This window comes from Neofelis nebulosa, chromosome 8 (assembly GCF_028018385.1).
Source record: "Neofelis nebulosa isolate mNeoNeb1 chromosome 8, mNeoNeb1.pri, whole genome shotgun sequence".
In the NCBI taxonomy this organism is placed as follows: domain Eukaryota; kingdom Metazoa; phylum Chordata; class Mammalia; order Carnivora; family Felidae; genus Neofelis; species Neofelis nebulosa.
In genome coordinates this window covers 48,545,671-48,560,073 of record NC_080789.1, presented here as the reverse complement: position 1 = coordinate 48,560,073, position 14,403 = coordinate 48,545,671, and the positions used below count along the sequence as shown (strand labels likewise).

Below are 14,403 nucleotides of genomic sequence, written 5' to 3'. Positions count from 1 at the left end.
GGAAGGACTTTCGGCCAGATTTCAACTTGTTGTACTTGATAATCTGCCTATAAAATACATTCTCAATTCCATCAGGGTATTTCGGAAGTACTGAATTAGAAAAAAAAACTCATACTAATAGTCAAAATACATCAAAATATTATCTAGATTAATATCTACGTAGATCTAGATTCTAGCAGGAAGAATTTCTATGTCCTTTCTAGATCCTTTACTCACCTTCTAAGTTTTGTATTTCTCTCTGAGATCATTTTCACCAAGAAATAGAAAACAGAAAAAAGGACGAGAATAATAAAACAGAAGCCCTTGGCTGGACGGCTCTCGGACAGAAAGAATTTAAATGGCAAAACAGGTGTACAGAGCACGCAGGGGTGAGAATGCTTACTTGTGGAGAGCGTGTGAGCCTGTGGATGAGGCACGCCGGGCCCCGAGGACAAAACCTCCAGGCTGAGCCAGGATGCTGTGTTCTAAGCTCCTCAACGTAGCTGGCTCTGCCTGCATTTTCCCTCAGGAGACACAGCTGACACACAGCGACACTCGAAACAATTCCCAACGGCGACACCAGGTTCCTAGCTAACCTCCCGCAAGCACACCTGGATGTGTCCGGAAGGTGACAGACAGGGCGGGAGGGAGCCCTGTCCTCCCTGGGGGAGTGCTGAGCAGGGACTAGGCTTGGGGGGCGGGGCGGGCTGTGCCTTGTCCAACAGAGAGTGGGGGTGCAGTGCTGTCTCGCTGGCCCTGCAGCTTCCAGTCGTGGTCTGTGCTAATTCACATCACCTGGAAAGCTGGCAGAGACACACAAGTACCAGCTTGTGCAAGGCTACCTGACGGTCTGTGTGTGGCCTATCGCCCAAGTACGGCCTATGGCCTGCTAGAGGTAGGTCTCAAACGGGGCCCTCTCCGCTGAGCAACGAGATCCCCTTCCAGCCCCCGGTCTCCCCTGGCTCTTCCGCCCTAGGTCCCTCTGTTCTCTCAGGCCCCTGACTTGTGTGAGTTCTCTTACACCCCTCAGCTTCTTCTCCCATTGTTCCTTTTGACAAGAATATTCCCCCCTCCTGTGACCCCCACAAGGCAATCTCCTCCCCTCTCTCACCTGGCCCTCCTGTTCCACGGACAGAAAAGTGGAAGCATGCCCTCAACCCCCCATACCCAGCTGGAAAATCACTTTTGTTTAGCGTGCAAAATGGCTTTAAGATCAAGATATTTCTGGAAAAACGGGAACCCTCTTGCACTGTTGGTGGGAATGCAAACTGGTGCAGCCACTCTGGAAAACAGTGTGGAGGTTCCTCAGAAAATTAAAAATAGACCTACCCTATGACCCAGCAATAGCACTGCTAGGAATTTACCCAAGGATCAGGAGTACTGATGCATAGGGGCACTTGCACCCCAATGTTTATAGCAGCACTCTCAACAATAGCCAAATTATGGAAAGAACCTAAATGTCCATCAACTGATGAATGGATAAAGAAATTGTGGTTTATATACACAATGGAGTATTACGTGGCAATGAGAAAGAACGAAATATGGCCCTTTGTAGCAACGTGGATGGAACTGGAGAGTGTGATGCTAAGTGAAATAAGCCATACAGAGAAAGACAGATACCATATGTTTTCACTCTTATGTGGATCCTGAGAAACTTAACAGGAACCCATGGGGGAGGGAAAGGGAAAAAAAGAGGTTAGAGTGGGAGAGAGCCAAAGCATAAGAGACTCTTAAAAACTGAGAACAGGGGCGCCTGGGTGGCTCAGTCGGTTAAGCGTCCGACTTCAGCTCAGGTCACGATCTCGCGGTCTGTGAGTTTGAGCCCCGCGTCAGGCTCTGGGCTGATGGCTCAGAGCCTGGAGCCTGCTTCTGGTTCTGTGTCTCCCTCTCTCTCTGCCCCTCCCCCGTTCATGCTCTGTCTCTCTCTGTCTCAAAAATAAATAAACTTAAAAAAAAACAGAGAACAAACTGAGGGTTGATGGGGGTGGGAGGAGGGGAGGGTGGGTGATGGGTATTGAGGAGGGCACCTTTTGGGATGAGCACTGGGTGTTGTTTGGAAACCAATTTGACAATAAATTTCATATATTGAAAAAAAAAAAAAAGATCAAGATATTTCACGTACAAGTTCAGCTTATTTTACAAACCAGAAGATCTGGCAATAGCTGGATCCCACTGGTGCGTGGCCATAATGAGCTGGATCAGCCGCTGTCCTTGTTAGATGCCGCAGAAGCATCACATTTCTCCAAGGTCTTCTCTACTCCCTCCTGCACCCTGGCTTTACAGTATACCTCTGGGGTACACTGTACCTTTTCTAAATCTCTCCTTTTTATTCTAATACGCTGCCACCACAATTATTTATTTGCATGTGGCTCTTCCTGTTAAACTTGAGGGTAGGGTCTGTGTTCTGTCCATCTTTCTTTGCACAGTTTCTGGCTCAGAGTAGGTAAATGCTGAACAAGTATCTGAACATCGCTCAGTCAGTCACCCCCCACTGCTTTTGTGACATTAGCTGACAGAGACGCAACTGGAGGGACCGCACCGTGCCTAACAAACTTTGACAACTGCTGGGGTCCACAAAAACCAGCTGGCACATGGGGAGGAAGTCAATAAGGAGAAAGCTAGTGGAGAAACTCACCTTTGAGTGGATACCAAGAGTAGCCATTTGTAATTCCATTAGGAAAGTTCATCTTAGTTTTACACTGATCTCCTTTCTTCATGGTGGGATTTCTTGAAGCATAGGTATGTGCAAGGTATTGAAACACATCGTCATCAGGGGTTATGCTACGGGAGTATAACGTCCCAGTTGCTGTGTGTGAAAAACAAACCAAGGCCTTTCGGTTGGTGTTGGAGGACGTGGAAACATGCAGCGCCCGTCAGCAAACGTGCCGTCCGGTCACACAGGAAGGCTCTACTTTACTAGAGGGAAGCCCACCCCCTGCCATGAACGCTCCGCTCCCTTCTGCTCTTTCTCCTAGTTTTTAGGGAATATGCGCAAAGTAGCATCACACAAAATACACCACAGCCATATTCAAAGGACTCCTCCATCAGCTCGTAAGTACCCTCTTAGTCCCTCTTGCTAATTTCTGGAGGGCAGGAAACTTTCCTTACGTACCAGGGGGGGTAAATAAAGCCACTGTACTATTTTAAGTCCCTGGTACATACCTTATCCCACAGAGTTTTAAAAGGAGTCGGCAATTATCGCTCATGATTAGCAAAGAAAGGCAAGTTCTCATTTTACGTTCTTTCAGTCATGTTGCCTCTTGTAGGGTGTTTTAACCCAATTTTATTATTTTTCTGATGAATCTCAAATAATCCTGTCGGGGACCAGCTCAGCCACACCGCCCATCTACAGTTTATCAACTGAGGGCAGGACGGCCCAGAGGGGAGACGCGGAGGCCCTTTTACCCTGGCAGAGAAGGCAAGCCGAGGAAGATCTGTCCCCTCCAGACGCAGAGCAGTAACTCCACTCTGGGCTCAGAAAGCCAGAGCTGGGGCCGTGTCTGCCTACCTGGAACACCATTGTCAAACGGGTAACTCGCCACCAGGGCGCCGCCGTGGAGGTTTGCAGAGAGGACGAACGTCTCTGTTTTCAGCCACTCCATGACAGCTGCAGTTTCAGGCTGCCTCGATACATTATTAAGTTCAAAAGCATCCGGGAAGTTTCTATTCAGGTCATAGTAGTTACTATTTTCCCTTTAAAAGAAAGAATATTTTAGGTTTTGTTGATGGTATGTGAGGAAGTAGCCTCATGCCACATGCAAACCTTTTGTCTGGGCACCAGCTGTTTTTCAAAATGCGACTATAGGGCTGGGGATGGTTGTCTTGGTGGCCCCCGATGAACCACACCTGGCGTTCACATAACCTGCGGTCCCCTCCTGTGTGACTTGCTCTCACCAGTGGGATGGTAGCTATTGTGATGTGAGCAGAGGTTTGATAAGTGTGTGTGTTTTAGGGTTTTGCTCTGGGAACGCTCCCTTTGGGAACCCTGAGACTCCGACATTAGCCATGTGAAGAGTCCACGTGGAGAAATGAGAAACCCAGGTGACAGCCAGAATTGAGACTCTACACATGTCCCAGTCCAGCTGTCTCAGCCACATGGTGGCTGAAGCTCCAGACACATGGTGCAGAGATTGGCCAGCCTTGCTCTATCTTGTCCAAATTCCTAACTTCTACAATTGAGGGTAAATAAAAAAGGTTTAAGTCACTAAATTTGGGGAGGGTTTCGTTACATAGCAATTGATAACAGAAACGACAGGAACATACTACTTTACACAAATATATTTCTGGAAAGTGGACCGGCCATGTTTAAATATGCTAGAAAACCTTAAAGTTGAGTGCAATCAAGTGGTGAGATTTTATTTTTGGTAAAAGCAAACAAATGTTTGCACAAATATAAATGTATACTAGACATCTGAGAAATTCCAAACTTCCTGAGACAGAGTTCAACAAAATAAACTGTTTAAATGAGAACTACTACAAGACTCCCTCTTCTTTTTTGGTTAGTTCTTGTACTGGCTTAATAAACCAACTGGTAATTACTGAAGGCCTAGCTAGGCCCTGGGGATTTAATAGTGAGGAACACAGGCGACAGGATTCCTGCCCCCGGGTAGCTTATAGATTTGTGAGGAGACAGACATTCAAAGAGAAATTAGACCTTAGGGGTACTTGGGTGGCTCAGTCCGTTGGGCGACCAACGTCGGCTCAGGTCATGATCTCATGGTATGTGGGTTCCAGCCCAGCATTCGGCTCTATGCTAACAGCTCAGAGCCTGGAGCCTGCCTCGGATTCTGTCTCTCCCTCTCTCGCTCTGTCCCTCCCCATTTGCATTCTGTCTCTCTCTCTCTCAAAAATAAACAAACTTTTAAAAAAATAAAAAAAAGAAATCAGACCTTAAAATTTGTGCTATGAAGGTAAAGTGGCAGGTGATATGAACCGAGGACCTAATACAGGATAGGTTAGGGAGGGAGTCTTTGAGGAAACATTGATTAGCAGTGTGAGGGGTAAGGAGCGGGAAATGAGGTGTGCCCACTGCCTGAGGCGAGAAAGAGCCAGCTCATTCCTGGGGACAGAGGGGACTCTGAGCAGCTGGAGCGGGGTGAGCAGTAGGGTGGCCACAGGAGTAAAGCAGCCTTCTTCAGGACATCCCTTTTCATTCTCAAAGCTGTGGCAGCCTGAAGAGTTTTCAACATGGCAATGACACGACACATGCTATGAGCTGGTTCACTAACAAGGCCTTGGGCTACTATCTGATGAGGGCCTTGTTTTATTTTTTATTTTAAAAGTTTGTTTCTTTACTGAGAGAGAGAGAGAGTGCGCACACTCTAGCAAGCGAGCTAGGGAAGGGCAGAGAGAGGGAGAGAGGATCCCAACAGGCTCCACATTGCCAGCCTGGAGCCTGATGATGGGCTCAAACCCATGAACCACGAGATCATGACCTAAGCCGAAATCTAGAGTCGGACACTTAACCAACTAAGCCACCCAGGTGCCCCGTGGTTGTTTTGTTTTAAATAGACTAGCCCATCCTTACCTTCCGTTACTGTAGAAACAGTCAGGCTTTACGACAGCTTCAAATCCATCTGGGTTCATTGAAGGCATCAAGTGTATCCGGGTACTGTTGATTAAATTTGTGATTTCAACATCTTTTCCATCATTGGTTACGAGATGTTCAATTAAATGGAGCAGCAGCTCCCGCCCAACAGTCTGTGTTATAGAGAAAATGGGACATTACTAGGTCAGAAAGAAAAACAGTCTCCAAAGCGCAAATTCCCCATCAAGGGCTTCTACTAGATAAGTTTGGTATTTGAAACCCAAACCAGTTGTGAGATCACTGTTTCTCAAACATACGGATACTCTGGCAAGTGGCAATCAGTCACTGGTGTGCTGAAAATTATTTGTTAGCAAAAATTAAAAAAAAAAAAAAAGTTAATTTTTTTTAAAAAAAGTACCCATCTATAAATAACTTGCTTTTTAAAAAATGAATTAGGTAGAATAAGTGATTCTTATTATGTTTCCAATTTGTTTGCCTTCCAGAATACCTTCTGGAGTGGTGGAGCAGAGGTGGTTCAGAGAGGGCGAGGGAGCGTGTGTCTCCATGAGAATGCACACTGCGGCCAGAGGCTGCCATGCCTGTCTCAGTGGATGACGGACTGAGAACCACTGCATTAGATGTATGCAGATTTTAATAGGGGAAAATCCAAGTTTGGAATCAGCACAATTTACATAGGTTTCGATTTTAATATTCCCCTATTGCACCTTTGTGCAATTTTTGCCATATCTGTGTACGTCTGATTGCCACGTTCTCACATTTCTGAAACTTCAGTCGTCTGCACATCATCCTCACAATGTTTTGCCCTATCTGCACATTATCTACACTACTGCTTAGTTTATATTTTCTTTAAATTGGCTCACTCTTCACTTACATGAAAAATGAAAACCTTTGTGTCATTTTGCTAGATATGTTTTTTTTTAATATGAAATTTATTGTCAAATTGGTTTCCATACAACACCCAGTGCTTATCCCAACAGGTGCCCTTCTCAATACTCATCACCCACTTTCCCCTCCCTCCCACTCCCCATCAACCCTCATTTGTTCTCAGTACTTAAGAGTCTTTTATGGTTTGCCTCCTTCCCTCTCTGTAACTTTTTCCCCCCTTCCCTTCCCCCATGGTCTTCTGTTAAGTTTCTCAGGATCCACATAAGAGTGAAAACATATGGTAACTGTCTTTCTCTGTAGGACTTATTTCACTTAGCCTAACACTCTCCAGTTCCATCCACATTGCTACAAAAGGCCATATTTCATTCTTTCTCATTGCCAAATAGTATTCCAATGTGTATATAAACCACAATTTCTTTATCCATTCATCAGTTGATGGACATTTAGGCTCTTTCCATAATTTGGCTATTGTTGAGAGTGCTGCTATAAACATTGGGGTACAAGTGCCCCTATGCATCAGTACTCCTGTATCCCTTGGGTCAATTCCTAGCAGTGCTATTGCTGGGTCATAGGGTAGATCGATTTTTAATTTTTTGAGGAAGCTCCACACTGTTTTCCAGAGCGGCTGCACCAGTTTGCATTCCCACCAACAGTGCAAGAGGGTTCCTGTTTCTCCACAGCCTCTCCAGCATCTAGTCTCATTTGTCCATTTTAGCCACTCTGACTGGCGTGAGGTGGTATCTCAGTGTGGTTTTGATTTGTATTTCCCTGAGGAGGAGTGACATTGAGCATCTTTTCATGTGCCTGTTGGCCATCTGGATGTCTTCTTTAGAGAAGTGTCTATTCATGTTTTCTGCCCATTTGTTCACTGGATTGTTTTTTGGGTGTGGAGTTAGGTGAGTTCTTTATAGATTTTGCTAGATATGTTTCTAATGTACATTTTTTAAAAAGTAGGACTGGGTCATCCAGGTGGCTCAGTCGGTTGAGCGGCCGACTCTTGATTTCAGCTCATGTCATGATCCTAGGGTCATGGGATAGAACCCCGCGTTGGGTTCTGAGTATGAAGGCTATTTAAGATTCTCCCTCTCTCTCCCTCAGCTCTTAACTGGCATGTGTGCACAAGCGCACTCTCATAAACAAACAAACAAACAAACAAACAAACAAACAAATGCAGGACAGTGAAAATAAAAATGGTCATATCCACCTAAAATTATGTATCACCAGTGATCAGGAAACCAAAGACCTATGAGAGAGAGATCTTGCTTTATAATCCCCAGTGGTGAAAATTTACCATATTTAAAAAAAAAAAAAAAGTAATTTACACTTCAACCTTATTATAGAAAGATTTGATGAGGCTACATCAATTTGCCTCTCTATTCCTGGGTTCAATGAATCTACTTCTGAGTAAGGAATGTTTGCCTCTTACCTAAGATCAGATTGCTGTTGAGGGGTTAGTCAATGGGGAAGCGGGGCAGCAGGTGATTAAATAAGCACAGTGCTGTAGACGCATTAATGCAGGCAGCGAGCGGGAAGAGTTTCCGATTACAACTCCACTGTATCGATTCACCGTTGTGACAAAGGATGAGCAATCCTCGAATGGTAATTTCTCAACTTTGTTCCCCTCACTGGCAAGCAAAGAAATCATATTTTTATCCTAACGAACACAGAATTGAAATGGGGACTAAGAAAATGTGGGATATGTGAATTACATATTCATAGATAGCCATGAATTTCAGAGTGGAAATATATTCAATTCTGACTTCATTTTTTCCTACTTATTTCTATCTTCTTCTGCTACCTTGAATTTTGTTTTTACAGTCAAAATTCTCATCTTAAAAAAGTCCTTACGAACTAATAACCAAAACAGTCAAGTGAGCCATACACTAGGTTTCCAACTCTCTGTTTTGGAAGCTTGAGCACTTCTGGAAGCAACCTCTATGAGCTACTTCCCCAGCTACCCAAAGCCAGCGGAGGAGGGGCTGGTGACTCTTATTTGTGAAAAGTTGCTTTACATGTGGAAAGTGTGGTGATTTAAGGAACATTCAGCCAATGGGTTGGGGAAGAGGAGAAGGTTAAGGAGACGGAGGAGGAAGTGACCAGGAATCACTTGTAGCTCCTGAAATTTCTAAACATTGGCTGGGGCTGTTGGATGGTTCAGTTAGAGGGATGAATCAGGAAGAACCCAAGGCCCATCTGAGTCCCAAGTACAGGGGGAGCCATATCAGAATCCTCATGTGGTTCAAGCTGTGACTTTCCCTCAACTATCTCAACTGTACATTCTCAAGCGTGACAAAACTCAAGACATGAGCTGGCAAAGACATCCATCCAACCTAAAGCAAATGAAAACAAAGAGTAAAGAAGCTATGATTAAGTTATGGAACTAGACTGAGCAACTGTGGGAGAACAGGTACAGAACAGAATGTAAAAGTTAAGGTTTATAATTAACAGAGGGTGGGGGCTAGGGAAGAGGAGACGAGAGAGGAAGTTTTTATGGTAGTGGGTCGTAAGATACTATCAAGAGCTAAAAATTATATAATTTCAAGTTTTAATTTAAATGCTAGTTATTTAACAAATATGGTAAAATTGGCTTCTGGAGATTTCAGTGATTTATCACTTACAGACAACACCCAGTGCTTATCACAACATGTGCCCTCCTTAATGCCCATCACCCACCTAGCATATCCCCTGCCCACCTCCCCTCTGGTAACCATCAGTTTGTTCTCTATAATTTCTTGTTTTGAGAAAATATTTATCAAGTTCACCAATTATTTTAGTTTCACTTCAGTTTTATTCTGTTCAAGTAAAATGAAATCTCCTACTTCTTAAAGGGTAACATAGAAAATGACACATTTTATTTTATATCCTTTAAACCTTCTCATTCTCTTACTACAGAAATCCATAGATCTCTAATGTCTGACACATATTAATGATTACTTCTGAATGATTTTTATTCCTTTTATTTTTCCAGCATCACTTTTTAAAGAAAACCTATATTATTTTTTACAAAAACAATAAAATCATGATTCTTTCAAGTAAATAAATGTAAAGCCAAAGTATCTTCTGTTTGTCTCCACATTCCAAAACAAATCGCAAGTCCTTAACTGCAGAGGATAAATAAAAATCTTGGAGATACAGTAAAGGACCAAGTAAGAGTTAATTTAAATTTTTTTTTTCAACGTTTTTAATTTATTTTTGGGACAGAGAGAGACAGAGCATGAACGGGGGAGGGGCAGAGAGAGAGGGAGACACAGAATCGGAAACAGGCTCCAGGCTCTGAGCCATCAGCCCAGAGCCTGACGCAGGGCTCGAACTCACGGACCGCGAGATCGTGACCTGGCTGAAGTCGGACGCTTAACCGACTGCGCCACCCAGGCGCCCCAAGAGTTAATTTAAAAATTGCTGAGGAAGGCACCTGTGGCTCAGTCAGTTGAGCGTCCAACTTTGTTTTATTTTTTTTATTTTTTATTTTTTTTTTTGGGACAGAGAGAGACAGAGCATGAACGGGGGAGGGGCAGAGAGAGAGAGAGGGAGACACAGAATCGGAAACAGGCTCCAGGCTCCGAGCTATCAGCCCAGAGCCTGACGCGGGGCTCGAAGTCACGGACCGCAAGATCGTGACCTGGCTGAAGTCGTGAGCGTCCAACTTTGGCTCAGGTCATGATCTCACAGTTAGTGGGTTCGAGCCTCGTGTCGGGCTCTGTGCTGACACCTCAGAGCCTGGACCGTGCTTTGAATTCTGTGTCTCCCTTTCTCTCTGCCCCTCCCCTGCTCATGTTCTGTCTCTCAAAAATAAACAAACATTAAAAAAAAAAAAAAAAAGATGTGTTTAAAAAATAAATAAAAATTTTAAAATGTTGAGGTAAAACAGACAAAATTTCAGGGAGTTAAAGTTCTCTTTTTCTGTTGGGCTATATTTTGTTGCCTTTGTAACAGCAGATATATGGCAAATATTATTCAAATTAATTCTTCCCAATTTTAATGTAAATGTTTCAAGCACTCATTCGTGTTTCATGCAAAACCTCCCTTCTTTATTTTTTTTATTTTTTTAACATTTTTTTATTTTTATTTTTGGGACAGAGAGAGACAGAGCATGAATGGGGGAGGGGCAGAGAGAGAGGGAGACACAGAATCGGAAACAGGCCCCAGGCTCCGAACCATCAGCCCAGAGCCTGACGCGGGGCTCGAACTCACGGACCGTGAGATCGTGACCTGGCTGAAGTCGGACGCTTAACTGACTGCGCCACCCAGGCGCCCCAAAACCTCCCTTCTTTAAATTTTGTTTTAACGTTTATTTATTTTTGAGACAGAGAGAGACAGAGCATGAATGGGGGAGGGTCAGAGAGAGAGGGAGACACAGAATCTGAAACAGGCTCCAGGCTCTGAGCTGTCAGCACAGAGCCGGACGCGGGGCTCGAACTCACTGACTGCGAGATCATGACCTGAGCCGAAGTCGGACGCTTAACCGACTGAACCACCCAGGCGCCCCAAACCTCCCTTCTTTAAAATTAAGTCTTTGAATATGAAACCTTAGGAGTCCAAATTTTAAAAAAGAACATGGTCAAAACAATCTCTATTAACTTAATCAGCTTTTCAGTTAGTATGCTCACTTCCTTTCTGTGGGTGTAGACTTTGTATGAGAATCCCTCATTAAGAGACTGAAAGACTGGATGAACGCACCAGCTTCTGGAAACTCACTGATCTGCCAGTTAAAAGGGTAATAACCCAGAAAGCAAAAAACAAATTCTCCATCAGTTTCAGCTTACAGTCAAGGTGGAATTTGCTAGATAGATAAAAATGAGTGTTCTAGCTCTTTAAAGAATGTTTCTTAACAGTAGAGAAAATTTTTGGAAGAGTCTGCAATATAAGTAACATGTTAGAGAGAGAGAGAGAGAGAGAGAGAGAGAGAGAAAGAAAATCTCAAGCAGCCTCTGCACTGTCAGCATGAAGCCCAATGCAAGGCTCAAACCCTAGATCATGACCTGAGCCGAGATCAAGAGTTGGTTGCTTAACCGACTCAGCTACCCAAGTGTCCCTGAACAGTTGTCAATACTGAATGACTTTTACAGAGGGGAGGGCTAACAATTCTGATCATGCCAAGGACTCTGAATAACTGGTCACCCTAGTCCAGCCTCACCAAAAGTAGAGATGAAGAGAAAAAAGATAATTACAGGACAAATTTAATACATGCTTAAAAGGAATTAGACACTTCACCTGCAGTAAAGATTAATTTTGTCTAACCCCAAAAAGAAAAAATTAATGATCCAAAACCACGCTGCATTAACTAAGAACATCTTGCTAGCATTTGGGATAATGGTGGAAAAAAGAGCTTGGCCAATGGCATCTGGAAGGACAAGCTTTAATTTTTTTGTTTGTTTTAGTATATTTGGAACCTGTACTGCACGTTGGCTACACATTCCAGATTTTCCAGCACATGCAAAATTCAGATATTATGTCTTAGTGTTCATATAAACCGTTAAAATACCTCCTAAATACAAATATCTAGGGATACAAACTACATCCCATAAACTCTTTATTTTTTTATTAAGTTTTTTTTTTTGTTACATTTACTTATTTTTGAGAGAGAGTGCAGGCGTGCGCGAGCGAGAGAGCCTGAGCAAGCACAAGCGGGGGGGGGCCACAGAATCTGAAGCAGGCTCCAGGCTCTGAGCTGGCAGCACAGAGCCCCACGTGGGGCTAAACTCACAAACTGAGATCATGACCTGAGCCAATGCTGGACGCTTGACTGACTGAGAGCCACCCAGGGGCCTCTCATAAACTGTCTCCTATGCCTACAAGGTGTGTGAAAATCATTTATCCATTATCCTTTATTTTTAGGTTGAAAAATATGGTCATTGTTATCCAGGGAGTGTTTTTGCTTTCAATTTATATATCTAGAATACAATAAACTATAAGGTAATGCCACACAAACGTGAAATTCTAAGTGTGATGTGGCTATTTCAAAAGTCTATACCCTAATAACCCATCACAGTAAACAATAATTCACTGATGTTTAAGAAGTAGGAGCTTAGAGGGGGGGAAAAAAGAATCCAAATTGGCGATTCGGTTAAGCATAACAAGAACATAATGAATACCTACCCCCCATACTACTTAAGACCATGGGCCCTGAGGTCAAGGAACCTTGTGAACCCAGCCCATGACCTGTACTTTGCCTATTTACTGGATTAGCTTAAAACCACTGGCACTCAACTTTCTCAGTACATAGTCATGTCAAACTTCAATACTTCCATTAGAGAAGAATCAGAGATGTCTTAACAATGTAGAGATTACCCAAGATTTTTTTTTTTCTATGAAGTTTAAAAACCATGGGCTAGCAGACAGGTGCAAAACAGTGTGAGGAGGCCTTGAGGAAGGAACACGGAGAGTGACTTTCTTAGGCTTCTCTTCTGTGCCCACCTGTAGGCTGAAGGTATGAGACGGTCCCAGTTTCAGGGCATGGTCCCAGTTTTCAGTAGAACTCTGACTGTAGATGATTGGTTATAGTTCATTACAAAGCCAGTTAACAGCAGAGAGAGGGGAAGGGGAAGGGGAAGGGCAAGGGGGACGGAGATCCCATTCTCAAATGTCAATATTTGTGGAGGAAGGGAACGGTAGGGAGCCCACTCAGTGTGTTCCGGCATCATCCCTTCCAGTGGGAAACACTAGACCTCAGATGTGTCTGCATGGCCGATTCAGAGCCTGCATAAATCAAAACTAGAATTGGGGCTTCTATAATGCAACAGGTCAGCGTGCGTGCAAACGGAGTGCCCGGATGAACTAGAAGACACCTGCTAGTCTTATTAAAATGAGAGAGGTAGAAACCAGAAACACTTCTCCGGTGTTGTGCTGAAAAGAGCACGAACATCAGGTGACAAAGGTTCGTCACAGGCAAGTGTGACAAAGGCTGATCAAAGGGCTCTCTGTTAGCTACCCCGTGTGATTCCACGGGAATCAAGGAGGGGAAAGCAGGGAGTAGAAAAAAGAAAGGGACAGAGAGAGGACCTGGATTTATTCCAGGATTACTCTAAGAGCTCACCACCTTCTACATGATGAACGAGGCCCAATCTTCTCATTGAATGGCACTGCAACAACCAGGTAACCATCCAAACAAAATTAATTTGTGACAGATCACAGATCTATACATAAAAATGAAAACAATAAAAATGGAACACGTAGAAGGCAGCAGAGAGAGTGAAGGAGGCAGATCCATAGCTGGGTAAGGCTCGGTGCTCAGGCTTGGATTTGGACAGCGTATGACCGGCACAAACCTGGTTCCCTCCTGGGTAACCGGGACTAAGCAATATGCCTGCTGCAGAAACGCTCAAAGCACTTAGTGTGGCCCATGCTCGTTAATGTTAGCTATTATTATTATTTGCCCGTAAAGCACTGTGCAGAAGGAAACTTGCCAGTCTGATCAACATGGCACCGTGAGCCAGTGTCATCGGAAGGATGTGAGCCAACAGCAGGGTGACTGAAGACAAGAAAACTATTATACAAGTATAGGTTTAACATCACTTCTTTTATAATAATATTTGACTGCAAAGGGGCCGTTTTAAGTTCTTTTCTACCAAAGTCTGCTTTTTTGCAAACCCTCAGCACCAAATTAGCCCATTTTCACAATTCCTAAAATGTATATTAGCCAAACAGTTTCACCTAAATACAGCAAACCTTTAAATTTAGCTTCCAGTTGAAAGGAAACAGAGGGACTAGAGGCACAAGTTGGATAACAAGAAAGGAAGCAAACAATCCAGAATGTGGAATATTCTGCAGGACAGATAATTGGTGGGGTCTCTTTATTAAGTCTAGAAATGAAAAGATCCTTTAAATGCTAGAATAAAAGAGATTCAAGGGATATACCGACCAAAGGTGATGCTTGAGCCTGGACAGGATCCTGCTTAGGACAATCTGGGGGACATTTTGAGAAACTAGAAAGTGGGGTATATGCTAAAGACAGGACAAACTCTTATTGACCTGAAAGGGTAGCTAGTATTAAC

The 14,403-nt window shown here is 43.7% G+C and overlaps 1 protein-coding gene across 8 annotated transcripts in view; it reads right to left on the bottom strand.

Moving 5' to 3' along the window:
- Positions 1 to 14,403, bottom strand: part of CPM (carboxypeptidase M) — an 83,401-nt gene that overhangs the window by 15,070 nt on the left and 53,928 nt on the right. For 7 of the 8 annotated variants that reach the window (XM_058742069.1, XM_058742067.1, XM_058742068.1 and 4 more), the window contains 3 exons: positions 5,507 to 5,679; positions 3,488 to 3,672; positions 2,615 to 2,785 (listed from right to left, as the gene is read on the bottom strand). In XM_058742069.1, the coding sequence (XP_058598052.1) occupies positions 2,615 to 2,785; positions 3,488 to 3,672; positions 5,507 to 5,679 (529 nt within the window). Of the gene's footprint in view, positions 1 to 2,614; positions 2,786 to 3,487; positions 3,673 to 5,506; positions 5,680 to 7,838; positions 8,038 to 14,403 lie in introns of all 8 variants that reach the window. The other variant, XM_058742073.1, reaches the window with a different exon arrangement.